Source organism: Corvus moneduloides, chromosome 19, assembly GCF_009650955.1.
Source record: "Corvus moneduloides isolate bCorMon1 chromosome 19, bCorMon1.pri, whole genome shotgun sequence".
Taxonomy (NCBI): Eukaryota; Metazoa; Chordata; class Aves; order Passeriformes; family Corvidae; genus Corvus; species Corvus moneduloides.
The window spans coordinates 531,527-557,247 of record NC_045494.1 but is presented as its reverse complement, the minus strand read 5'-3'; the positions used below and the strand labels follow the sequence as shown (position 1 = coordinate 557,247).

At 57.1% G+C, this 25,721-nt stretch overlaps 1 protein-coding gene across 1 annotated transcript in view; it reads left to right on the top strand.

Annotated features, from left to right (window-relative positions):
• Window positions 1–25,721, top strand: part of DNAH17 (dynein axonemal heavy chain 17) — a 32,857-nt gene that overhangs the window by 6,480 nt on the left and 656 nt on the right. The window contains 62 exon segments of the mRNA XM_032128953.1: window positions 28–282; window positions 390–559; window positions 784–1,006; window positions 1,086–1,202; window positions 1,320–1,406; window positions 1,613–1,765; window positions 2,120–2,368; window positions 2,605–2,727; window positions 2,954–3,301; window positions 3,381–3,472; window positions 3,617–3,743; window positions 3,965–4,117; window positions 4,522–4,647; window positions 4,793–4,900; window positions 4,998–5,129; window positions 5,425–5,585; window positions 5,680–5,719; window positions 5,721–5,837; window positions 6,110–6,214; window positions 6,631–6,788; window positions 7,309–7,447; window positions 7,978–8,205; window positions 8,357–8,494; window positions 9,006–9,138; window positions 9,323–9,450; window positions 9,538–9,686; window positions 9,840–10,122; window positions 10,212–10,385; window positions 10,972–11,179; window positions 11,275–11,440; window positions 11,523–11,625; window positions 11,784–11,931; window positions 12,051–12,142; window positions 12,318–12,479; window positions 12,559–12,723; window positions 12,870–13,061; window positions 13,462–13,728; window positions 14,222–14,383; window positions 14,877–15,110; window positions 15,298–15,462; window positions 15,557–15,652; window positions 15,745–15,962; window positions 16,192–16,399; window positions 16,581–16,696; window positions 16,969–17,161; window positions 17,275–17,510; window positions 17,811–17,930; window positions 18,436–18,640; window positions 18,985–19,149; window positions 19,277–19,417; window positions 19,530–19,700; window positions 19,869–19,991; window positions 20,126–20,319; window positions 20,430–20,578; window positions 20,710–20,837; window positions 21,099–21,326; window positions 21,833–22,024; window positions 22,625–22,804; window positions 23,114–23,296; window positions 23,972–24,154; window positions 24,355–24,498; window positions 25,006–25,231. Coding sequence (XP_031984844.1) covers window positions 28–282; window positions 390–559; window positions 784–1,006; window positions 1,086–1,202; window positions 1,320–1,406; window positions 1,613–1,765; window positions 2,120–2,368; window positions 2,605–2,727; window positions 2,954–3,301; window positions 3,381–3,472; window positions 3,617–3,743; window positions 3,965–4,117; window positions 4,522–4,647; window positions 4,793–4,900; window positions 4,998–5,129; window positions 5,425–5,585; window positions 5,680–5,719; window positions 5,721–5,837; window positions 6,110–6,214; window positions 6,631–6,788; window positions 7,309–7,447; window positions 7,978–8,205; window positions 8,357–8,494; window positions 9,006–9,138; window positions 9,323–9,450; window positions 9,538–9,686; window positions 9,840–10,122; window positions 10,212–10,385; window positions 10,972–11,179; window positions 11,275–11,440; window positions 11,523–11,625; window positions 11,784–11,931; window positions 12,051–12,142; window positions 12,318–12,479; window positions 12,559–12,723; window positions 12,870–13,061; window positions 13,462–13,728; window positions 14,222–14,383; window positions 14,877–15,110; window positions 15,298–15,462; window positions 15,557–15,652; window positions 15,745–15,962; window positions 16,192–16,399; window positions 16,581–16,696; window positions 16,969–17,161; window positions 17,275–17,510; window positions 17,811–17,930; window positions 18,436–18,640; window positions 18,985–19,149; window positions 19,277–19,417; window positions 19,530–19,700; window positions 19,869–19,991; window positions 20,126–20,319; window positions 20,430–20,578; window positions 20,710–20,837; window positions 21,099–21,326; window positions 21,833–22,024; window positions 22,625–22,804; window positions 23,114–23,296; window positions 23,972–24,154; window positions 24,355–24,498; window positions 25,006–25,231 — 10,279 coding nt within the window.

Here is a 25,721-nt window from a genome sequence, read left to right as displayed (position 1 = left end):
GTCCCTGAGCTCTGCCTGTCCCTTCAGACTGCGCTGGAGGAGCAGGCAGATCTCGTGAGACTGCAGGAGAAGCTGATGTCACTGGTGGTCAGCACCATGGCAGAAGGTGAAGAATTCAGTGCCAGCTTTGAGGAGCACTCCCACCTATGGGAGGAGAGCCCCGAGGACTTCCTGCAGCGCTTCCTCATCTTGGGCAGTGTCCCTGGCCCTGAAGAGATGGAGACAGAGCCAGAGAAGCCCCTGGCGCCTGGGATACCACCCCTCCAGCTCTTTCAACAGGAGGTGTGGGATGGGTGCCTTGAGATGTACTGGGTGCTTGGGGTGCCCTAGAGGACACTGGGGGCCCAGGGGGGCACCAGCCACAGACAATGACCCACTCTCATCCCCAGATTGACACACTCGAAGCACTGTATGAAGAGGTGTTGGGGTTTGCCGAAACCAAGGTGTTTGGCGGGTGGCTGCAGAGTGACTGCCGCCCCTTCAAGAAGGCACTGCTGGCTGCCATCAAGGGCCAGAGCCTGGTGCTCCGGCAGTACCTTGCCCACCACGTCACCTCCAGGTAAGGCCTGGTGAGCCCTGGTGCAGGGATGGGGTGCTGCCGGTGAATGAAGCCCAGCTTAGCTGTGGCACAGGCACCACTGTGTGCCAGGGCAGGGCTGGCCCTGGGAGACAGAGCCCTGAAAGCGCAGGTGAAGGTTCCAGGGGTGAGTCTCTGGGGGGTCATGCCCCGCAGAATGAGCCCTGAGCCCCAGGGACCCCTGGTGAATGCCATTGTCCTCCCAGTCTACAGGAGTTGCAGGATTTCATCCAAGAGTCCACTGCCGGCTTGAGTAAACCTCTGGAGGAGGGAGACTATGAAGCACTGGTGGAGGTGATGGGGCACCTGGCGAGGGTCAGGGAGAGGCAGGAGGTGACTGACAGCATGTTTGAGCCCTTGAAGGAGACAGTTGCGCTGCTCAAGACTTACGGGGAAAAGATGCCAGAGGAGATCCACCTACAGCTCCAGGTAGGCTGCCTAGGGTGTGGGGGTCTGGGCAGGGGCTTACAGGGGCCAGGCTGGTGACCCCACATGGTGTCCACTGCAGAACCTGCCTGAGCTCTGGGACAACAACAAGAGGCTGTGCCTGCGGGTCGCAGAGAATGCGGCACCCCTGCAAGCCGCCGAGGCCACCATCCTCCGCCAGAAGTGCCAGGACTTTGAGGTGCCTGCCTGGGGGCTGCGGGCAGGGAGGCAGCTGCTCGGCAGCTCCAGGGAGACTCTGCTGCTCTCCCAGCTGCCAGATCCTGGCTGCCCCCACGAGCCCCATCCTCCCACACAGGTCCAGCAGCTCGCCTTCCGGGACACTTTCCAGGGAAATGCCCCTTTTTCGTACGCAGACCCAGACCCCTACAAGTCACTGAACAGGGTAAGAAGGCAAGGACACCAGGGCCACTGCTGTCCCCACTGGCACTGCAAGGCCACACCTGACCCTGGATGCTGGGGAGGGGCAGCCGCTCCAGCTCTGGCTCCAGCTCCCAGGCTGACGGGGGGGGGTCTGGGTGTGCAGCAGGGACAGAGCTGCTGGAGTAGAGACATGTCCCTGGCTGAGACCTTTTCTTTTCCTCCATCCAGCAACACGAGAGCATCGCAGCCATGGAGAGGGACATGGCAGACCTGGCCACCTCAGCTGCACTGTTTGAGGTGTCGCTCCCAGAGTACAAACAGCTTAAAACGTGTCGCAGGGAGCTGTGCCTGCTGAAGGAGCTCTGGGACATGGTCACCCTGGTACGTGCTGTGGCCTAGGAGCCAGGGCACAGTGCCCAACGCTGCTTCCAGGCAAGGGCTGGACAGCAGGCTGCTCTTGGCTGGCATGGGCACCTAGCACAGGCACCTGGTGCCAGCTGGGCATTGCCAGCCAAAGGTGCAGAGCTGTTGCAGCTTCTCAGAGAGCTCATTGCCATCAGAGGGAGGATGAGACATGGGGCAGGTTGTCACACTTAGAGCAGGTCTGCATGGCGTGTGCATGCGTGGGGGGCCCGGTGGGCACACAGGGCGTGCGGGCACTGGGTATGCTGCTCTTCTTCCTGGGCAGGAACGCTTCTGCTAATCACATGTTGTGAAAATGTATCCTGGGTCCAGGTGAACTTGAGCATCGCCACCTGGAATACAACCAGGTGGTCAGACCTCAACGTTGAGGATATGGATATTGAGTGCAAGAAATTTGCTAAAGACATCCGGAGTTTGGATAAGGAGGTGAAGAGCTGGGACGCGTTCACAGGGCTGGAGAGCAGCATGAAGAACATGATGACATCCCTGCGCGCCGTGAGCGAGCTGCAGAACCCAGCCATCAGGGACCGGCACTGGCAGGAACTTGTGCAGACAACCAAGGTGCTCCCAAGTCCTCCTGCCCATCCTTGGCCCAGGAGGCTCCAGCCCCTGGCCTGGGAGGCTCCCAAGATCCACATCCAGCAAGGGAAGGGTGCCATTAGGTTTAAATCTGGCCATATGCAAGTGTTTGTGTAGGGTCTCTAAATGCGGGTGTTAATGAGCTCGTTTGGGTGAGCTGCTGGACTGGCTCTCTGTGGAGGGGAGCCCACGGCCCAACCACGCTGGTTCTGCTCCAGGTGCCATTCACCATGTCTGAGGACACCACCCTCGCGGATCTGCTGCAGCTGAACCTACACAAGTTTGAGGAGGAGGTTCGCGGCATTGTGGACAAAGCGACAAAGGAGGCTGGGATGGAGAAGGTAAACGGGGCCCACCTCCTCCCCTGCTTTGCTAAGACCTCTGTGCCAATGTGACTCTGTGGCTGTCAAGGGCTTGTGTTCCAGTTCCTGGGGCTGGAGTCCACAGGGAGCACACAGAGCTTGTGGAGCTCATGCCTGGAGCAGGCGTTCCTCTATCCTCCTGCTTCCCCACAGGGGCTGGACCCAGCACCATGGCACCCAGCTCATCCTTGTGCCCCAACTGCAGGTGCTGAATGCCCTGGACACTACTTGGGCAACACTGGAGTTCGAGTATGAGCCCCACAGCAGGACCCAGCTCCCACTGCTCAAGATGGATGAGGTGCTCATTGAGACGCTGGAGGACAACCAAATGCAGCTGCAGAACGTGTTGGCCTCCAAATACCGAGCCTTCTTCCTTCAGAGGGCACAGGACTGGCAGCAGAAGCTGTCAACCACTGACACTGTTATCAACACCTGGTTTGAGGTACAGAGGAAGTGGAGTCACCTGGAAACAATCTTCATAGCATCCGAAGACACACGCCGTCAACTGCCAGAGGATTCAAAGAAATTTGATACCATTGACGAAGATTTCCGAGTGCGCAACCCATTCCCCCTCCCATCTTCCCTGTAGCTCTCTGCCGGTTTGGGTTGGCTAAAGTGTTTTTCCTCTTCAGGAACTAATGACTGATGCAGTAAAAACTCCCAATGTGATCGAATGCACCAACAAGCCCGGGCTGCACACGCGGCTGGAAGCGCTGCAGGACAGGTAAGGGTCAAGTCATTCTGGTGAAGCATTTTGGGGGGCCAAAGGAAGGGGTTGATTCCTCCAAAGCATCAGCAAGACAAGGGCTGAGCAAAGAGTAAAACCCATATGTGGGGGTTAATGGCAGGTCTTTCTGTTTTCTGCCAGGCTGGCGGTCTGTGAGAAGGCCTTGGCTGAATACCTTGAGACCAAAAGACTGGCTTTTCCCCGCTTCTATTTTGTCTCCTCTGCGGACCTACTGGATATTTTATCGAAGGGGACCGAGCCCCTTGAGGTATAGGCTGTGTGTGAGCATGGGAGTGAGTCCTGTGCCATTTCCCTGCTAACTTGTTCAAGCAGTTTTAGAACATTTTTCACTCTTATGCACAGAATACCATCCCTGATCCCCCTTCCTGGGTGTGCAGTGCCCAGGGAGCACCCAGGTGTAGATCCAATTGCTGATCACACTTCTGCACGTGACAGGGATCCTGACAGTGGCTGTGCCTCTATTCTCAGGTGTCCCGGCACTTGACGAAGCTGTTCGACAGTCTGGCCAAGCTGAAGTTCCAGGAGAGCTCAGACCAAAAGCCTCAGAAGGTGGCCCACGGGATGTTCAGCCGGGACGGGGAGTATGTGCCCTTCAATGCAGACTGTGACCTGTCTGGCCAGGTCAGCTGAGCTTCGTGGAGACTCTGCATGCTGAGGCAGGGGGCAGGTTGAGGATGGGCATGAGCCTTTTGCTGGTTGTGCTCTAACAGCGTGGCGGGAGTATAAAAATGCAATTACAAAGATTTTTGGCCAAAAACCCCAGAAACGGGACCTGCATTGTAGGTATAGAACAACACAGTCATGTGAACCTGCTCAGCCTCACAGTCCCTGGAGGGTTGCAGGGTGGTTACCCCTCAGCTGTTTGCCCTCAGACCACCCCCCATCACATCCCCTGGGATGTGCCCTGTGGGACCAGCACCAGACTCTCTCCTGTGGCGTACTGAGATGCAGGGAGAGGTTTGCACAGCCTGAGCGGACGTGGGCTGGGAGCTGCTCGCTCAGCCCTGCTGGATGTGACCCTCCAGGTCGAAGTGTGGCTGAACCGGCTGCTGGAGCGCATGCGCTCGACGCTGCGAGACCTCATCCCCCAGGCCCTGGGCACTTATGAGGAGAAGCCGCGGGAGCAGTGGGTGTTTGACTACCCAGCACAGGTGGGTGCTGCTGCCCGGGGCCAGGCTGAGCCAGGTCTGAGAGGGACAGGAGGAGGAGACAGAGAGCCCTGGGAGGCACAGGCGCCCACCCTGAGCCATTGCAGGTTCCTCCTTATGGCCTTGTTGTCCCCATGGTTTGCTGCAGGTCGCTCTGACGTGCACCCAGATTGCCTGGACCTCAGAGGTCGGTGTTGCCTTTGCCAGTCTGGAGAAAGGTTATGAGAATGCCCTGAAAGATTATAACAAAAAGCAGGTTGGCATCATCTCGACCTGACCTGGAGCTGGCCCGAGCCTCTCTGCCAGGACAGGGGTCACTGAGAGGTGTGTCCATTATTTCTGTCCTTCCGCAGATCGCTCGGCTGAATGCCCTGATTTCCCTGCTCCTTGGGAACCTGAGTGCTGGAGACAGAATGAAGATCATGACAATCTGTACTATTGATGTCCATGCAAGGGACGTTGTGGCCAAAATGATCCAAACAAAGGTATTTGGTACCAGACGGTATTTTTTCTGCACCATCTCTCAGAACTTTGGAGCACAGATTTCCTGTCATTCTATTATTTTCGGGCTGGGCACCTCGGTTGGTGGGTGTGGACTGGGCTGGGCCGTGAGGAGGGACGGTCCTCACCCACCCCAGCACGGCACCAGGACCCGTTTGCACGCTCTCCTTGTGCTGGGAGGTGGCGAATGGTCCTGAGGCACGGGTGTGTCGGTGTCCCAGCGGGCCAAGGTGGGCAGTGCCAGTGCCCACCTGCCCTCCACAGCCAGCTGCTCCGCAGGTGGAGACCTCCCAGGCATTCGCCTGGCAGTCCCAGCTCCGGCACCGCTGGGATGACAGGGAGAAGCACTGCTACGCCAACATCTGCGACGCTCAGCTCCTGTACGCCTACGAGTACCTGGGGAACACCCCCCGGCTGGTCATCACCCCCCTGACAGACAGGTTGGGGCTTGGCTCCCCACGCCTCCCAATGCCCATGGCACAGTGGCCATGCACAGCCCGGGCCCCACTCAGCCCCAGTGCCCTCCCTCCACAGGTGCTACATCACCCTGACACAGTCCCTTCACCTCTACATGGGGGGGGGCCCCCGCTGGCCCCGCAGGCACCGGGAAGACAGAGACCACCAAGGACCTGGGCCGGGCAGTGGGGATTATGGTCTACGTGTTCAACTGCTCCGAGCAGATGGACTACAAGGTAGGGCACGGGGCAACAGGACAGTACCACCGAGGTGAGAACCATGGGCTGTCCAAGACAAGGGGGCCCCGGTTTTGGGTCTATGGGAGCCCAGGGGAGCCTCAGCAAGGGGGCTTTATCACTGTGGGGAATTTCCCTAGGGAAGAGCACAGTCCATAAAGCACGAGCAGCTCTCAGCACTCGAGTTTTGTCTACAAATCCCCCCCCCCATTGCGGCTGCCGTGAGGGATCGCAGTGCCTGAGCTCTGTCCTGCTGCTCTGTTTCTCTCCAGTCCTGTGGGAACATCTACAAAGGACTTGCCCAGACAGGCGCCTGGGGCTGCTTCGATGAGTTCAATCGCATCTTGGTGGAGGTCCTGTCTGTCATTGCGGTGCAGGTGCGTGCTGAACCCACAACCCAGTGGCACTGGGTGCCAAAGAGACTTCCCAGCTCCTGTCCTGGATGCTGCCCCAGTTAGACCTGACTCACAGGACAGTTTGCTACTGTTCTCTCTACTGTGTCCTGTTTGGACACAGGGTGGCGGGTGGAAGCACAGCAGTGCAGGGGATTTGGGCCCAGCTGTGTCCCATCCTGGTGACTGTCACCCCCCGGCTCTGGGATAGGGAGCTGGGGTGATTAAGAAGGAGCTGGTTTAAGGCCAGCTCTCCTGCTGCTGTGGCTTCAGCAAGATCTCAGTGTTATTCCTGGCACAGCCGAATCCTCAGGCTCACCTTGGGGAGTGGTGAGGGCCAGCCAGAGCACTGGGCAGGGAGCAGGGAACTGCCAGCACCAACACCTCTGCTCACCTGGCAGGTAAAATGTATTCAAGATGCAATCCGTGCCAAGAAGAAAAGGTTCAACTTCCTCGGGGAGACCATCTCCCTGGTCCCGTCGGTTGGGCTGTTCATCACCATGAACCCCGGTTACGCCGGGCGCACAGAGCTGCCGGAGAATCTAAAAGCTCTGTTCAGGTGGGTCAGTGTCACTGCAGCACTCACCCCCCTGCCGGCACCCATGTGCCACGTCCACACTGTGACCTAAGCCAAGGGCGTTAGTGTGCACTGGTGGCCTGGTGTGAGGGAGCCCTTGGCACCACGGGACAGTCCTGTCACTCCCCAGAGGTGGCCAGGCGGGGTGAGCTGGGCTGCTAGGCAAGGGGAGAGGATGCTCGGGTGGGTTGCCACCCTCAACTAAAAATCCAGTTGAGAGTAGGACAAAAAGGTGGTGAAGCAGTGGAAGGGGAGGCACAGGGATGCTGCGGGACCCCTGTCCTTGGAGAAACTCAACCTGTGTCTGCACAAGGGCTAGTGTGCCCCAGTCTGGTGGGGCATGAGCCCCGCCTGGAGAAGGAATCTGGGCAGGGGACCCCAGCAAGTGTAACTGCAGCAACTGACTGTTGGTTACGCTGGAAACCTGGGGGCAAAGCCTGGGAGCTGTAGGAGGGTGAGGACATGGTAAGGGGCCCTGACAGCTGTTGCTGCTCCTCTCTAGACCCTGCGCTATGGTGGTCCCTGATTTTGAACTGATCTGCGAAATCATGCTCGTGGCAGAGGGATTTCTTGATGCCAGGCTCCTGGCAAGAAAGTTCATCACTCTCTACACACTCTGCAAAGAGCTGCTGTCAAAACAGGTAATTAACAATATTACACAGTGCTGTGAGAGGAAAGAGTCCATTTGATCATCAAACCTGACACAGTGTAGTGGGATTGCTGGTGGTGATACACGGAGTGACAGCTCTGCACAGCTCAGGTCCATGGCTGGACAAGATCCACTTCTACCTGGTGCATCATATGGCACCTTTCTGCCTTAAGGAAGGAATCAAGAAGCCCAAAAGTAGAATAGCATGGAATTAGAATTAGAATTAGAATTAGAATTAGAATTAAGCCAGTTAAGGCGAGAGCATTCAGATATTATTCATCTCAAGAGAGGTGATTGACACTATAAATGTGTCTCCAAGAAGGAAGTCAGATTCTCAGTTCCAAACCACCCCCACGACTGACAGAGGCTTCTCCTGTAAACAAGCTCACTTTAGGTCCAGCCCACTGGGTGCCATGTGGATGACCTGGCTGGGGGCCGATGGACAGGGTGTTCTCTGCAGTGTTGTTTGAAGCAGTTCTCCCTCACCAAAGGGAAATGGTGATTCTCTGCTTCCTGTCACAGGACCACTACGACTGGGGCCTGCGGGCCATCAAGTCCGTGCTGGTGGTGGCAGGCTCCTTGAAGAGGGGGGACCCTGGCTCTGCAGAGGACCAGGTTCTGATGAGAGCTTTACGAGACTTCAATATACCCAAGATCGTGACAGATGACTTGCCTGTGTTCTTGGGGCTGATTGGAGACCTGTTTCCAGCACTCGACGTTCCAAGGAAGAGGGACCTCAACTTTGAGAAGGTGCAAGCTCAGGCATGGCAGCCTCGCCAGAGATGTCCCAGTCCTGGCAGGATCCAGAGGCCGATGGTCTATTCAGCACTTCTGGGGTGGCCGGCTCATCTCCAGGGTCTTTCCAAGGCTGCTGGTGGTCAGTGCCTGCTCTCCCTCCCAGGTCATCCGTGAGTCTGTGCTGGAGCTGAAGCTGCAGGCAGAGGAGAATTTCGTGCTGAAGGTGGTACAGCTGGAGGAACTGCTACAAGTGCGACACTCTGTCTTTGTCGTCGGCAGCGCCGGCTGTGGCAAGTCCCAGGTAGTGGCCAAACCAGCCTGAGGACATGAGGCCCCTCTGGCCTCAGCCAAGCATATCCCATGGCCTCCCACAGCTTGTTGGTGAGGGCCATGCAGACCCCAGCTCTGCCAGCAGTGTTTGAGTGGAGGACAGCAGTGCAGCCATGGCCATGCCAGGCCCTCAGGCACTGTGTGTGCCAGACTGAGCCCGTGCAGCAGAGCAGGTTTGGGAGGCACAGCTCCTCCACAGCCCTCAGGGGCTGCCCAAGACACCCATGAGCAGAGCAGACGGGCACGCTCTCACGACTGATCCTGTGCATGCTGTGGTGCCGGCAGGATGACAGGACAGTGCTGGCTGGCAGGGCCTGGGCTTCCACAATGCCCTGTCCTCTGCAGAGGAGGTCAGATGCTTTCCCAGAAGCAGTCCAGGTGGCAGCAGGGCTCCATGCCCCCCACTGCAGGCAGAGGCTGCCGAAGGCTGCGGTTGCCCTGGTGGGATCAGCACCTGTGGCTGCACCATCCCCTCTCCACAGGTGCTGAAGTCCCTCAACAAGACATACCAAAGGCTGAAGAGGAGGCCAGTCACTGTGGACCTCGACCCCAAGGCTGTGACCTGCGATGAGCTGTTCGGGATCATTCATCCAGCCACACGGGAATGGAAGGATGGTGAGACACCAATGCTGTGAGCTCAGTTTATGGGATGCGAGATGCAATGGGAAGACTTTTCCTTGGGGCTCTTTCCTGGAGTGGGAGGGAGAAGGAATATGTTTCATGGGAGCACCAATCCCACATGTCCTCCAGCAAATGGCTGTGTGTGGAGAGGAACAACCCGTGTCTCTCTGTGGGGCAGGTCTGTTCTCCACAGCAATGCGTGACCTGGCCAACATCACACATGATGGGCCCAAATGGATCATCCTTGATGGAGACATTGATCCAATGTGGATCGAGTCCCTGAACACAGTCATGGATGACAATAAGGTTGGTGCTATCACACCCCAGGGGCTTTGCTCGCTTGTCTTGGGGGGACCAACTCCAGGCATCCCCACAATGAGCCACTTCCCCCAGGTTCTCACCTTGGCCAGCAATGAGCGCATCCCCCTCACTCCCACCATGCGGCTCATCTTCGAGATCAGCCACCTGCGGACGGCCACGCCGGCCACTGTGTCCCGGGCTGGAATCCTCTACATCAACCCCACAGACCTGGGCTGGAACCCGTGAGCCAGGGAGGGAGAAGGATGGGATGAGATGGGATGGGATGGGATGGCATGGCATGGCATGGCATGGCATGGCATAGCACGGGATGGGACGAGATGGGATGGGCGCTGGCCCCCACATGCTCGCTGCAGCCCTGCTTGTCTCTCCCACAGCATTGTGGCCAGCTGGATCGAGACAAGGACAGTGAAGTCTGAGAAGGCTGCTCTGATGATCCTCTTTGACAAGTACCTGCCACCATGCCTGGAGAAGCTCAAGTCTGGGTTCAAGACAATCACCCCTGTTCCTGAGGTCACGGCCATACAGACAGTTCTGTCCCTGCTAGAATGTTTCCTGACACCAAAAAATGTCCCACCAGACTCACCCCGGGAGCAGTACGAGCTCTTCTTCGTCTTCGCCTGTACCTGGGCCTTCGGTGGGGCCTTGTTCCAGGACCAGGTACAGCCACGGGACTGCCCGGCACCTGCCACCCCTCTCTGCATCCCATCATGTGGCTGGTGTCTGACTGTCTCTGTTTTGTCCTCCAGCTGGTGGATCACCGCCAGCAGTTCAGCAAGTGGTGGCTGACGGAATTTAAAACCATCAAGTTTCCTAATCAGGGGACAATTTTTGACTATTACATTGATCCAAAAACAAAGAAATTCAGTCCCTGGGATGAAAGAGTGCCAGAGTTCGAGCTCGACCCCGACATTCCCTTACAGGTATTTCCCACAAGCTCTATGTTTATATGGTTTATTTGACTATCACTCCACAGTCTTCCCCTCAGCAATGCCTGGAGCATCATCAGGATTTGGACTGGTAGCACTCAGCAAACCCGATGGCTTCCTAAACTTCTCTTTACCCCACAGAAGCCTCAGCAAGGGCTGCAAGTTCCATGTCTCCTTTACCTTCAGATTAACCTGCAGCTTCAGAGAGTCTCACAAAATAGTTGTGACTATTGCCTGAGTGCAAAATGTCCTTTAGTACTCAATTTGTGTTTCCTGCAATGGCATCTTGGGGGTGTTATCTGAGCTGCCAGGGAAAAGGGTGAGGAGCTGTGGCTGTTTGGCGGTTTCAGGAACTGTTGTTCTGTGTAATAACTTGGTTTTGGTCAGAAAGTCTTTAGAATAATAGAGCACCCAAGACCTTTTGCTTTAGAGAGGGACCAGGTTTGCATGCAGAGAGCATTGTCTGTTGGAGCTGCCAGGAACACTGCGCAGGGCTCTGGCACGCTGCCTGCTGCCCCGACAGGGTCCTGCCTCTGCCAATGCCAGGGCAAGTGCAGGGACTGACAGTGCCTCTCCGCAGGCTGCCATGGTGCACACCACAGAGACCATTCGCCTCCGCTACTTCCTGGACCTGCTGATGGAAAAGCAGCGGCCGGTGATGCTGGTGGGGAACGCAGGGACGGGAAAGTCAGTCCTGATGTGGGACAAGCTGGAAGCACTCGGCACAGATGAATATCTGGTGCAGTCTGTGCCCCTCAACTTCTACACAACCTCAGCCATGCTGCAGGGTAAGGCTGGCAGAGCCAGCAGCCAGCCCCGCACTGGGCTGTGCTGCAGGGTCCTGCAGTGCTGACCCCTCACCCACCTACTCCTCCCATTGCAGCCGTCCTTGAGAAACCCCTGGAGAAGAAGTCAGGGAGAATTTTTGGCCCACCTGGCACCAGAAGGCTGATCTACTTCATTGATGACATGAACATGCCAGAGGTGGACAAGTATGGCACTGTGGCACCACACACGCTTATCCGGCAGCACCTGGACCACGGGCACTGGTGAGTGCTGGAGGGGCACAGTATGATGGGGGAACCTATCCCCACCCCTGGGGAAAGTGTCACGGTGCTGGTCCCTGCACAGGTACGACAGGAACAAACTGACCCTGAAGGACATTCGCAACTGCCAGTACGTGGCCTGCATGAACCCGACCGCGGGGTCCTTCACCATCGACTCACGGCTGCAGGTGTGCAGGACCCGGGGGCAGGGCTCTGCCGGCCACATTCACTCTCCTGGCACCAAAGCCCAGAGGGTGGAACGAGGCAGGGGACCCTGCAGTGCCAGTTGGCTGCGTCAGCCCCTGGGGGGCAAAGTGCCCACCTCAATTTCTGCCCCTTTCTGCAGCGCCACTTCTGCGTCCTCGCTGTGTGCTTTCCCAGCCGGGAGGCTCTGCACACCGTGTATGGCACCATCCTGGAGCAGCACCTGGCCCGGCAGACCATTCCACCACTCCTCCGGAAGATGCAGCCCCAGCTGGTAGCAGCAGCGCTGGGTGAGCCTTTGCCACACTGGGGTGGGACAAGCCCTTGGGGAATGTCTGTTGGGGAGCCGAGCCAGGCTCAGGGGACTCCGGGGACCTGGAGCCTGCTCACCCCCCTGTCCTGCCAACAGCCCTGCACCAGAAGGTTGCCTCCAACTTTCTGCCAACAGCCATCAAGTTCCACTACATTTTCAACCTGCGGGACCTCTCCAACATATTCCAGGTAGTGGGAGAGCTGTTTCTTCTAAAATATCCTTATTCCTCCCTTTCCTCATCCCACATCCTTGCAGCATACCATGTCCCTGAAAAGGGCCTTGGCCTCTTCCCAGAGCAAACCTTTGCAATCAGCTCAGAGCAGTACTAAAATAATCCTGAGGACTGCGGGATTTATTTTTCAGGGGCTCCTCTTCTCCACCCCCGAATGCCTGAAAAGCCCTGTGGACTTGGTGCGGCTCTGGCTTCACGAAGCAGAGAGGGTGTATGGAGACAAGCTTGTCGATGAACAGGATCAGTACAGCTTCAAGAAGCTGCTGGCAGACATCTGCAAAGCCTCTTTTCAAGTAAGTCGTGCTGAAAAGTAGAGTGCTCCAGCCCAGTGGTGCCCCCCAAGTGCCCCACGGCTGGAATTGCCTCTCCCAGGACCTCAATGAAGACGCGGTGTTCGCCAAGCCCAACATCTACTGCCACTTTGCCCAGGGCATGGATGAGTCCAAGTACATGCCAGTGGCAAGCTGGGCAGCTCTGAGTGATCTGCTCGGGGAAGCCCTGGACAGCTACAATGAGGTGAATGCAGCGATGAATCTGGTGAGTGCCCATGGCAGGCAGCTCTGCCCTGGAAAGATGGGAATGTGGCATTGCACTTGCTTGGTTGGGTTGGTGCATTATGGGGCACTCACTGCTCTTTCCGCCCTGATCCAGAACACCAAACCTTCCCCTCCTGTTTTCTTCAGGTGCTCTTCGAAGATGCAGTGTCTCACATTTGCAGAATTAGCCGGATCTTGGAGTCTCCTCGGGGCAATGCACTACTGGTGGGGGTGGGAGGCAGCGGAAAGCAGAGCCTGGCACGGCTGGCAGCTCACATCAGCAACCTGGGCGTGTTCCAGATCACGCTGAGGAAAGGCTACGGCATCCCAGACCTGAAGGTGGGAGCAGCTTTGGACCCTGTCTCAGTGCCACCTGCTTGGGGATGGGTCCTGCACCTGCAGCGACAGTGCCTGGGGTGGGCTGACGAGGCTCTGCTCTCCTTGCCACACTGCATTTGCATGCCAGGATCCACTCGCAGGTGACACCCCGTGGGTCCTGCCCCAAGGAGCCACTGTGCTTCCCCAGCCAGGCATAGGCAGGAGCTACTGGTGACAGCAGGCGTGGTGGTGTGGGCAGCCCTGGTGCTGGACCTGTGCCTGGGCAGAGCATCTGGCACCAGCTCCTTCCCAAAGGCTCCCTTCCAGCTCTCTGGGGCAGCCCAGGGCTGCTCCAAACTGGTTGCTTTGGAGAACACTCATGAGGGTTGAACTGCAGGGTGACAGTTTCTCTCTGTCCCAGCTGGACCTCGCCTCCCAGTACATCAAAGCAGCTGTGAAGGGCGTCCCTACCGTGTTCCTGATGACAGACTCCCAGATGGCTGAAGAATCATTCCTGGTTGTGATCAACGATTTCTTGGCGTCTGGGGAGGTGCAAGGCCTCTTTCAGGATACTGACCTGGAAACCATCATCAGTGCCATGAGGCCTCAAGTGAAGTCTCTTGGATTGGAGGACACAAAGGAAAACCGCTGGAAATTATTTATAGAAAAAGTCAGGCGCCAGTTAAGGGTGGGTGTTTGCTCCCCTGATTGGTTTGTCTGTGCCCCTGATTTGCCTGATCCAAAACCTCTTTGCAACAGGCCACGGAAACACCAAGGTTTCGCCCCAGGATGGTGGGTTTGAACAAAAGGTTTTCAGAGACTCCCCAGGTGCCCTCAGCCCCAGAGGTGCAGGGCAGAACAGCCCTGTATTGACCTCCCTGGGGGCAGAGGGGGGTCAGTAGCTTCCACAGCCACACACCACGCTGGGCACTCACAGGGACACCCACATGAGCACTGTGCTCAGCTGCTGACTGCAGCCACCAAAGGGGAGCCCAGTTCCAGCCGTGGTGAGAGGCACAGGGTGCACAACCACAGACCACCTCCTGCCTACTGGGAGTTAATGGGAAGGCAGCAAATCTCTGGTCTGCAGAGAATCCTTGCAGGCATGTGGAGCCCCCGGAGACACTCCCCCCACCCCAACAGTGGGGACACCCCACTCAGCCACTGCCGTTCTGCCCCAGGTTGTCCTCTGCTTCTCCCCTGTGGGCTCAACCCTGCGTGTGCGGGCCAGGAGGTTCCCTGCTGTAGTAAACTGCACAGCCATCGACTGGTTCCACGAGTGGCCGGAGGATGCTCTCGTGTCCGTCAGCAGCAGGTTCCTGGAGGAAACGCCAGACATCGAGGTAAGCCGAGACCCCAGCACAGCTGCTGTCCTAAGGCACTGGGGATCCTGGGCTGCGCTGGGCAATGAACTGCACCTCTGCTGCTCTCCGTGCTTAGTGTGCCCAGGGATGGGGGTCTGGCGTGACCCAGGGGGCTGGGAACAGCAAGCTGGGAATAGGTCTGGGATAAGTTTACAGCTAGTTCCGGTGTCAGAGCCTGCAGCCCTGCGCTGTGCTGGTGAGGACAAACCTTCCCTTTCCATTCTGTCCTTAAAACACCCCCACAGGCAACAGCCTAGGGACAGCAGCTCCTCCCCACGCAGGGATGTCAGGGACCCAGAGCTGGGCATGGGAACCAGCACCAGTGTCTCAGCCCTGCAAAGTGCTGCTGATGAAAAGGGTCACTTTGCTCCAGCCTCTGGGGCTGGACACATTGCAGGAGGGCTCAGTGCAGCCACTGCACGTCACTGCAGCTGCCCACTGCAGCAGGTCCCTGTCTGTGCTCTCTGTGCAGCCAGAGGTCAAGGCCTCCATCAGCCGGTTCATGTCCTTCGTCCACACAAGCTCAAAGGAGATGTCCAAGACCTACCTGGCCGTGGAGAGACGCTATAATTATACCACGCCAAAGACCTTCCTGGAGCTGATAAAGCTCTACCAAAACCTGCTGGCGAGTAAAAGGAGCAATCTCTCTGCCAACATCGAGAGGCTGGAGAAGGGGCTGACGAAGCTGCGGAGCACAGCATCACAGGTGGCTGCCCATAGCCTTTCTCGTGCATCATGCCTGTAGTAGGTCTGGCACAGAGGGAGACAGCAGGCACATCCCTGCAGGATGGTCACAGTGTCTGTCCCCAAGCCATACCAAGACACTGCTGCTCCACCAGGCAGGGCTTGGCAGGATCAGCCCTTTTATCTGCTCTGTTTCTTCCCTCATTGAGGTGGACGACCTGAAAGCCATGCTGGCACTCCAGGAGATAGAGCTGAAGCAGAAGAACGAGGACACAGACAAACTGATCCATGTGGTGGGTGTTGAGACAGAGAAGGTCAGCAAGGAGAAAGCCATTGCTGATGAGGAGGAGCTGAAGGTCGAAGCCATCAACAAGGTGCAAAGTGCTGAGCTGGTGTCCAACATGGGACAGGGCAGCGTGAGCTCTGTGGTTACAGCCACTCACCCCATCCCATGTCCTCCCTCCCCAGATGGTGGCTGAGAAGCAACGAGCCTGTGCAGCTGACCTGGCAGAGGCAGAGGTGGTGCTCTCCGCTGCCCGCGAGGCCCTCGACACACTCAACAAGGTGGGTGACCTGTCAGTGGGAAGCAGGTGCCCAGCTAGTGCTGGCAGCCCTGGGCTGGGGTGGTGCTCAGTGGCCCTGCGGTCCCTTCCCAGTACAACCTGACGGAGCTGAAGTCCTTTGGGGCCCCACCACCAGAGGTAGTGAATGTGATGGCAGCTGTGTTGATTCTGACGGCCGAAAAAGGCAAGATTCCGAAGGACAAGAGCTGGACAGCAGGAAAAGTCAAGATAGGAAAAGCAGACACTTTCCTCGCAAGCTTAAAAAACTTTGATGGGGAAAACATCCCTGAGCCCTGTCTCAAGGCATTTGAGTGAGTCCACGGCTGGTTCCTGCCCCTTCACAGCCTCTGCCATGTGCTGCCCTGAGCAGGGAGGCCAGGGGGGACCCTCACCTGGGAGCACAGCAGGCTTTGGGGACAGGAGTGGGATCCAGGTGTTGGCACTTCTCTCCCACCCTGCCACCCAGAGGCAACCCAAGTCCCGGGAGGAGCGGGATGGGCCGTCGGCAATGCCATAGCGCGGCGTGTGCTCCCATTCCAGGCCATACCGGACAGACCCCGGGTTTAACCCAGAGTTCATCAAGTCCAAGTCAACGGCCGCAGCAGGGCTGTGCTCCTGGTGCCTCAACATGGTCCGCTTCTACGAGGTGCACTGCACGGTGAAGCCCAAGAGACAGGCGGTGGCTGATGCTGATGCCGAGCTGGCAGAGGCACAGCAGAGGCTCAGTCGCATTAAGAGCAAAATTGTCGTAAGTGTGTGTCCCCACAGCCCCCAGCCACAAGCCCCCCAGTCACCAAATAAACAAAAGCACTTAATGAACCCAGAGCCCAGCCCAAGAACTGTGCTGGGATGGGGCTGCTGTGGAGCTCCGGGACCATGGAGCCTCCCATCTGGGCAGGGAATAACTCTGGGGCTGTTCTCTTCCAAAGACCCTGAATGCAAATCTGGCGACTCTCACTGCTCAGTTTGAGAAAGCCACAGCAGAAAAGATCAAATGCCAGCAGGAGGCTGATGAAACCAACAAAGTAATCACCTTGGCAAACAGGTACCATGCAAATGCGGGCTCCAAAGCATCAGGGCAGGCTGCTGCTCCCTGGCATCGCCTGGTGCCCGTGACACCAGGGCCATGGGAGCAGCAGAGCCCCCATATCCTCCCCAAATTAAAAAATTCTGAGATGAATTGGGCAGATATTCATGGGGGGAGGCAGCCATGGAGATGTTTGGTGACAACGCCCCAGGTCACCATGGCTGAGTCCCCAAGCACCCCCTGCCCGGGTCACAGCACCACAGCAGCCACCATCCCCTCTGACCCCCTAGGCTCGTTGGGGGCCTGGCGTCCGAAAACGTCCGCTGGGCTGAGTCAGTGGAGCAGCTCAGAGAGCAGGAGAAGACACTGTGCGGGGACGTGCTGCTGGTCTCCGCCTTCGTGTCCTACATCGGATACTTTACCAAGAAGTACAGGGCTGAGCTGATGGATCAGCACTGGATCCCCTTCCTCAACGGGCTGACGGTGAGAGGCCACAGGTTCCACCCCAGAGTGCCTGGGGCCCCTTCCCCCATGCCCACCAGCACCAGGGGCTCCCACCCCTCTGCGGCCAGGCACCCAGCAGCTCCTCCCTGCAGGTGCCCATCCCCATCACCCCTGGCCTGGACCCCCTCAGCCTCCTCACGGACTCTGCCGATGTGGCTGCCTGGAACAACCAGGGGCTGCCCAGCGACCGCACCTCTACCGAGAACGCTGCCATCCTCTGCAGCACCCAGCGGTGGCCACTGCTCGTGGATGCCCAGCTGCAGGGCAGCAAGTGGATCAAGAACAAATTTGGAGAGGACTTGCAGATCGTCCGCCTGGGCCAGCGAAGGTGGGCCAGGGGCTGTGGGGTGGGCACAGGCTCGAGCTGCACCAGCCCCCCTTTCCCTGCCATTGAAGGGTGCAGAGTCAGGGCAATCACGTCCCCCATCAGACCCAGGGCACCCAAGGGCAGCAGTGCTGATGGTGTACCTGACACCTCCAAAAGCTCTGTGGCGGCCGGGAATGGCAGAGCACAACTGGGTCCCAATAGGGCACAGTGGGTGCAAAGCACCCCATGAGCCCCCCACATCAGCCCAAGCCCCCCACAGTGCACAGGCCTGCCACACAAACCTCCCCTCTCCCCTCTCAGATACCTAGACATCATTGCCCAGGCAGTCTCTGAAGGACAGACACTGCTGATCGAGGACATCGGTGAGACGGTGGAGGCAGTGCTGGACCCGCTGCTGAGCAGGACCACCGCCAAGGGCAGGTCGGCACATCCCAACGCTGAGGGGTTTCACCTGCCCCAAGCAGCCACTACTGCCCCAAAATGCTGGTAGATGCACCTTCACTGTGGGCAGCTTGGGAGCCTGATCCTTCTTTTGCTTTGGCCATACCCCGCAGTGTTCTCCAGAATGTCCCACGGAGGACACCTGTACTGAATGTGGTCTTTCTGACTGTTTTGGTCCTTGGCATCCAGTTCATTTAGTGATTTAAGAGCACGCTCCTTGGGACACCTGCCATAGGTCATGATAAGCTGGAAGGGGAACTGGACCCCAGAGGCCATGGGGGGCTGTGGCAAGGCAGTCTCCAGCTCCTGTTCCTCTATCCTTGCCCTGCCAGGTCTGGTTTGGTACTTCTGCCCTTGCTGTGCCTCTTCCCAACCAAAGAAATTCATCCCAAGCAGTCAGGAACAGCACACAGGCTGAGGGCATCTGTCTGTGACGAGTTACCGCCCAGTGTGTGGGGATTAATTTGTTTAATTAACCGAACAGATACATTAGAATTGGAGATAAAGAAGTCGAGTATAACCAGCAGTTCCACCTAATCCTGCACACCCGATGTTTTAATCCGCACTACAAGCCAGAGGTGCAGGCTCAGTGCACTCTCATCAACTTCTTGGTGACACGGGAGGGCCTGGAGGACCAGCTCCTGGCTGCTGTGGTAGCCCGGGAGCGGCCGGACCTGGAGACCCTGAAGGTACAGACCTGGCTGCTGGCTAGAGGGGTGGGAGAGGCCGGGGCACTGCAGAGGTTTTGGGGCAAGGGAGCATGAGAGCTCCCCTCCGTGTGCTCACTGCTGTGTGCCAAGAGCCAAGGAAGTCATGGCCAGACCCTGTAGCTGCAGGTCCCCGACTGCCCCCCGCAGCCAGCAGTGCCTGGGCACGCTCATCACTTCACCCTGCGGGTGATGGTGGGTCCCAGGAGGGGCCACATCCACCTTCCCCTCGCACCAGCACACTGGTGGCCGTATGACAGAGTGACTGGTGCCAGCACCTTGTCATGATCTCTTGAGTGACACATCCTTGGGTGCTGCTGTCGCAGGCAAACCTGACCAAGAGCCAGAACGAGTTCAAGATCAAGCTGAAGGAGCTGGAGGACTCACTGCTTGCCCGGTTGTCGGCGGCTGGGGGAGATTTCCTGCGGGACACAGCGCTGGTGGAGAACCTGGAGATAACAAAGCGCACAGCCAAGGAAATTGAGGAAAAAGTAAACATGCTCCCTGGAGCTGGTGTCGCAGGCAGAGGGACAGCTCGGCTGGGCACCCAGCAGGAGGGTGGGCACTGCTTTGATGTATGACGGGGTTCTGGTAACACCCAGCCCCCTGCACCTCCAGGTAAATGAAGCTAAAGTCACTGAAGTACAAATAAACGTTGCGAGAGAACACTACCGGCCGGCAGCGGAGCGCGCATCCCTCCTGTACTTCATCCTGAGTGACCTTAACAAGATCAACCCCATCTACCAGTTCTCTCTCAAGGTAGATGGGGAGTGAGGAGGGAGAGAGATGTCTGCAGGTGGGACAGAGCTGGGGGAGCACGGAGATCCAGTGTTTCAGCTTTCATGCTGATGCCTGCTGGGATCTTCCTCAGGCCTTCAACGGGGTCTTCGAGAAAGCCATCCAACGTGCGACTCCCAGCGATGACATCCGGCAGAGGGTGATCAACCTGACGGACCAGATCACCTATCAAGTCTACGTGTACACTGCACAGGGCCTCTTTGAGAAAGACAAACTCATCTTCCTGGCCCAGGTTGCCTTCCAGGTAATCCCTGCAAATGTCTGGGGCTCCTGCTGTACAACAGGCATTCATGTGGGTTTAGACAGGTTGTTCTCTTACTCTGGTGCTGCTGTTGGATGCTCCTAGCCTCTCGCCCCTCATGCCGGGGCTGTGGGCATTGGGTGGCTGTGATGCTGCACTCCCAACTTCCAGGTCCTGGCCATCAAGAAAGAAGTGAACCCAGCAGAGCTGGACTTCCTCCTGCGCTTCCCTTCCAAGGCTGGTGCCACATCCCCCGTGGACTTCCTGCAGCACCAGGGCTGGGGTGCCATCAAGGTGGGTCTGTGAAGTCCCCCACTGTGCCAAGGCAATGCCAGCACAGCCCCTGGTGCAGCAGGTCCAGGGTCACCTGCAGGGTGAGGGTGAGCAGAGCCTAGGAGTGATTTAATCCTTCTCTGCGGGACCTGAAGGCACTTTCAGAAATGGAAGAGTTCAGGAGCCTGGAGAGCGACATTGAGGGCTCGGCAAAGCGATGGAAAAGGTTTGTGGAGATGGAGGCACCAGAGAATGAGGTGTTCCCCATGGACTGGAAGAACAAATCAGCCCTGCAGAAGCTGTGTGTGCTGCGGTGCCTGCGCCCTGACAGGATGACCTATGCCATCAGGTATGCTGATGCCCAGCACAGAGCTCTCCTGCAAGAGCCCCAGAGTGTCACCACACCAGCTGCAACCAGTGACTGTTCCCAGCTCACAGGATGATTCTATTTTTCTGTAGGAAATTTGTGGAAGAGAAGATGGGAAGCAAGTACGTGAAAGGAAGGAGCATTGACCTCTCTGAGGTATACAAGGAGAGCAGCCCCTCCACGCCCCTGTTCTTCATTCTCTCCCCCGGCGTCGACCCGCTGAAGGATGTGGAGGCACTGGGTGAGGCATTGCCCACCCCAGACTGGCACCAGTCCTGACGGCCATAAGCTGCTGCGGGGCCAAGAGGCCAGAACCGCACAGCCCCAGCTCAGTACTGATGCTGATAATGACAGCACACATTCCCCTCCCAGGTACAAGGCTGAATTTCACCATTGATAACGGGAAGATCCACAATGTATCACTAGGGCAAGGCCAGGAGGTCGTGGCAGAGCACGCCATGGAGGTGGCAGCTGCAGAGGGCCACTGGGTCATCCTGCAGGTGGGTGGGGGACAGTGGGGTGCACCACAGGTGCACAGCCCTGATGGCAACCGGGCACACCAGGGCACAAAGTCCTGCCAGCATCCGGGCACACCATGCATGGTCACCCCATCCCTGGTGATGGCAGTGACACTGCCTGGGCTAGCTGGCTGTACCCAGCCCAGGTGCTGTTGTGTTGCACTGCACCTTCTCCCTGTGGAGCCACAGTAGGAATCTGGGGGGGAGGTAAGATTCACAAGGTCCAGAGGGTTTCTTTTGCAGAACATCCACCTAGTGGCCCGGTGGCTGGGCACACTGGAGAAGCTGGTGGAGCAGCACAGCCTAGCCAGCCACCCCGAGTACCGACTGTTCATGAGTGCCGAGCCGGCCCCCACCCCTGAGTCGCACATCATCCCGCAGGGGCTGCTGGACAACTCCATCAAGATCACCAGCGAGCCGCCGACAGGCATGCGTGCCAACCTGCACGGAGCCCTCGACCTCTTCTCCCAGGTACCCCACAGCTGCCTCCTCGGGACCACTCTGGGCAGCGTGTGCAGCTCATCCCCTCCCAGGGTTCCACAGGCTGAGCACCTTGGGGGTGTCACTGCTGCCAGGGACACTGCACCCAGAGCCAGCCTCTGCCAGCACAGCCTCCTGGAGTGCCCAGAGCCCCCCTCTGCCAGGGGTTTAGGGGTAACCAGAGCTGCCCAAGGGTTTCCAACACGAGGAAGTGCCAGGTTGCCAGTGCCTTTCCTGAGGCAGAACCTGGAGCTGCTGCAGTTTTGCCATGAACAAGCTGCCTCAGCCATCAGCAGGGCATTGGGGTGTGAAATCCAAATTCTTTCATAAACAAATGAGTGCAAAAATTACCAACTAGAAAATCATTAAAATACAATTGTATGCCTCTTTTTTTCTAATAAACACCTTCAGTTCTCTTTTGCCTATGAATGTTCTCCACTAGAGGGGCATCTGATAGTAATATTCACCTGCAACCCACCCTCACTATTCCTCCACAGGAGACACTGGAGCAGTGCAGCAAAGAAACCGAGTTCAGGTGCATCCTGTTTGCGCTTTGCTACTTCCACGCCGCGGTGGCCGAGCGGCGCAGGTTCGGTACCCAGGGCTGGAACAGGCCGTACCCCTTCAACAATGGCGACCTGACCGTCTCTGTTAATGTCCTGCACAACTACCTGGAGGCCAACCCCAAGGTGAGGGATCACAAAGTGACCGCTCCTCAGCACAGCACACACTGCAACAATTGGCCTTTCTTAGAACATTCACCAGTTTGCAGCACAAACACCATCTCATGAAGAAGCCCAGGGCCAGGAGCAGTTCCTCCCCTGCTCCCTGCACACTCAGGCAGGGGAAGGGGATGAGTACTCAGCCCAACTGAGCTGGGTGGGAGAGGCATCAGGCACCAGCCAGGACAAGTGCCTGCCCTGGCCCATGCGCCTGCCCTGACCCGTGCCTTGCTGATTGGTGGGTGGTTCCACTAAAAAGCAAAGCCCGCCCCAAGAATGCAGGTGCAGTGAGCAGGGCTGAAGTCTCACCTTTAGACCTGCCCTCACAGACATGATCAGTGCTGGTTGGAAAAAAGACAGGATTCAAACCACAGATGACTGTGTTCATACTGGAACAAGGAGAAATCTGTGGGTGATCAATAGACACCACTCTTCCCAAGCTTCTGTGGGTCCAGGGACTGTCACCTCCCTGCACACTGGACAGGTCAATCCTGGAGCCATCACTCCGTGGCCCTGCAGTTGCATGGGGAACTCCTCGGGAGTCCCAGCTCGAGCTTCTCCCTACAGGTACCATGGGATGACCTCCGGTACCTCTTTGGTGAGATCATGTACGGGGGGCACATCACTGATGACTGGGACCGCCGGCTGTGCCGCACATACCTGAGCGAGTACGTCCAGCCCGAAATGCTGGATGGGGACGTGTCCTTGGCTCCAGGGTTTATGATCCCTCCCCGCTTGGATTACGAGGTAAGAAACATTGCAATTTGCTCTGGATAAGTGCACGAGTCCAAGTTCCCTCTTGCCCACCAAGGGGAATGTAGGGAAAGAGTGTCAATCCCCTGGAAATGTGCAGAATTGCTGCAAAAGTAATTCCTGTGGTTGAGACGGAAAGGGAAAAACTTGGCTGAGACACAAGTTAAAAAAGAGCCTCTGTGCGCACAGAGGCAGGTGCTGCGAAGGGCCCCGAGAGTGGTGACGGGTTTTCAAGGTTGCAGGGAACTTTGGGCTCCTTTGCCTGTACTTCCAAGCTAACGCTGCCCCTGACCCTGCGCTCAGGCCTACCACCAGTACATCGACGACAACCTGCCAGGCGAGAGCCCCCACCTGTATGGCCTGCACCCCAACGCAGAGATGGGCTTCCTGACCATCACCTCGGAGAGGCTCTTCCGCACAGTGCTGGAACTGCAGCCCAAGGAATCCGACGCTGCCGGAGGCTCAGGTACCTCCCGAGAGGAACAGGCAAGTCAAGTCCTGTCTCTTTATGGTAGAAATTAACTGATTTTTTTAAGGTGGGGGAAGTAATTACAGTGGGAGAAAAACCTCAAGGGTGACAACTGAGAGGCTAGAGAGAGGGGACACAGACACAGGCCCAGAGACAAATGAGAGAGCAGGCCCCATAGCAGCAAGGCAGGGATAGCTGAGGGAGGTGACTCCAGCCCAGCCAGGCTGTGCTCACCGGCCTGGGGATGGCGGCGCACACGGCACCGAGGCAGCCGGCAGCACAGTCAGGAACCTCACGCCCTGATGGGGCCAAGATGCCCCACTGGCAACATGTGGCCTACGTGGGGCTCCTCAGCAGATGGAGCTGGCTGAGGAACCTCCACTCATGATAGCAACTACAAAAAACAAAGATTCAAAATAAATTTTTTAAAAAATCATCTTCCTGACTGCCTGGATTTTACACTTGAATTTCACAGCCTCCATGGCCTCAGGTCTTTTACCCTGGCTATCAAAAAAGAACTACAGCTTTTTAAGACCCAAGAGCAGTTAGTAACAGAATGGAGCATTAGTAACAGAGGAGGAGGTACAAAGAAACACCAGGGCAGAAAAAGAAAAAATCTTACCAACGTCATTAAATGTGAACCTGCAGCATTTTTCTCTGGGTAAGACCCGCTTATGGCATTCTCATTTCAGGTGAAGTCAGTCCTGGATGAAATCCTTGGGCAGCTGCCAGAGCCGTTCAACATGGAGGACATGATGGCAAAGGCAAAGGAAAAAACCCCATACACTGTTGTAGCCCTCCAGGAATGTGAAAGGATGAACATCCTGACCCATGAGATCAGGCGCTCGCTGAAGGAGCTGGACCTGGGACTGCAGGTACATAGCACGCAGCTGCCTGGATCATCTCCCAGTACTTCCAAAGTACTCTTTGCCTTTGCTGCAGCTCTCACCCATCAAGCTGTGCCAGCTGCAGCCGGGCAGCCCCAGCCTTCTGCTCCCTGAGCCCACACACAGCCCTCTGCATGTCCCACCACTGGCTGCAGGTGACACTGCCTGGACTTTTCTCTTTTTCAAAGGGAGAGCTGACAATTACATCCGAGATGGAAGAGCTGGCAAACGCTCTCTTCTATGACAGCGTTCCAGAATCGTGGACACGTTACGCCTATCCCTCCCTCCTCAGCCTGGCAAGCTGGTATGCGGACCTGCTCCTGCGGATCAGGGTGAGCAGAGCGTGTGTGACAGTCAGAGCTTGGGGCGCGAACAGGCACCCCAGAGACCAGGACTCTCCCCACCAGTGCCCTGGTTTATTGGTATCTGATTTATTTCTCAGTATTCATTTAACCAGCCTGAAGTACCTGAAAAGGGCTGTTACCCCAGGCATGGGAGCACAGGTCTGACCAGGGTTCCCATTACAGTACACCACTGTAGGAAAAGAGCATCAGCTCCCCCCCCATTACAACTCTGGGTGTTCCATAAAAAAAAATGAATAAAACTGGCTTTGTTAAAAAATAACAGCATTATTTTCTGCACTGTGAATTCAGGGTTTCAGCTTCATTGCTGCAGGGGAAGCTGCTGTTTATTCCTCCCACACCACTTCCAGCCGGTCCCCACTCTGCAAGATCAGCTGAAGCTTGGGTTAGGCACAGCAAAGCATCAGCTCTGTCACAGTGTCCTGCAGCTCACAGCACACCCTCCACCCCAAAGGACTCTGCTGGTTTATTTTCCAGGAACTGGAAGTCTGGTCAACAGATTTTGTGCTGCCTGCAACAGTGTGGCTAGCGGGATTCTTCAATCCCCAGTCCTTCCTCACAGCCATCATGCAGTCCACAGCCAGGAAAAAGCAGTGGCCACTGGATAAGATGTGTCTGGCAGTGGATGTGACCAAGAAAATCCGTGAGGACATAACATTTCCCCCTAGAGAAGGCTCCTACGTGCACGGGCTCTTCATGGAAGGTAAAAACTGCATCTCTGAGATGTTTCAGACATGCAGCAGGCCTAGCTCAGCCCTTCTCCCTCGTGCAGCCGAGCAGTGCTGGCACTCACTGGCCGGTCTGCTCTGCCCCGCGCTGGAGGCAGCTCAGAGCAGGGAGCCCGGGCCCCACCTGGCTCCAGGCTCGGCCGCCAGCTGAGGGCAGCACTGCCCGGACCACGCCGCCTTTCCAAACCAGACACTCGTGTTTAGCAGTTCAGGCTCCAGCTCACAAGCCCCAGGGCTCCCGGAGCTACAGGGCTCTAGTGATTACGTATGTCACATTCTCCTTTGATGCTCGAGTAAGACAAATTGAGAAACTCAAAGCCATAGTAATTACTGCTAATGAGAGGGAAGGAGGCAGTTCAGCAGAGCAGCTGAGGGGTCCACTTGGACAAAAGCAGAGAGCACATGGGACAACATGTGATAGATGCCACCACGGCCAGTTACCCTAAACTCTGTAATTCCCATATA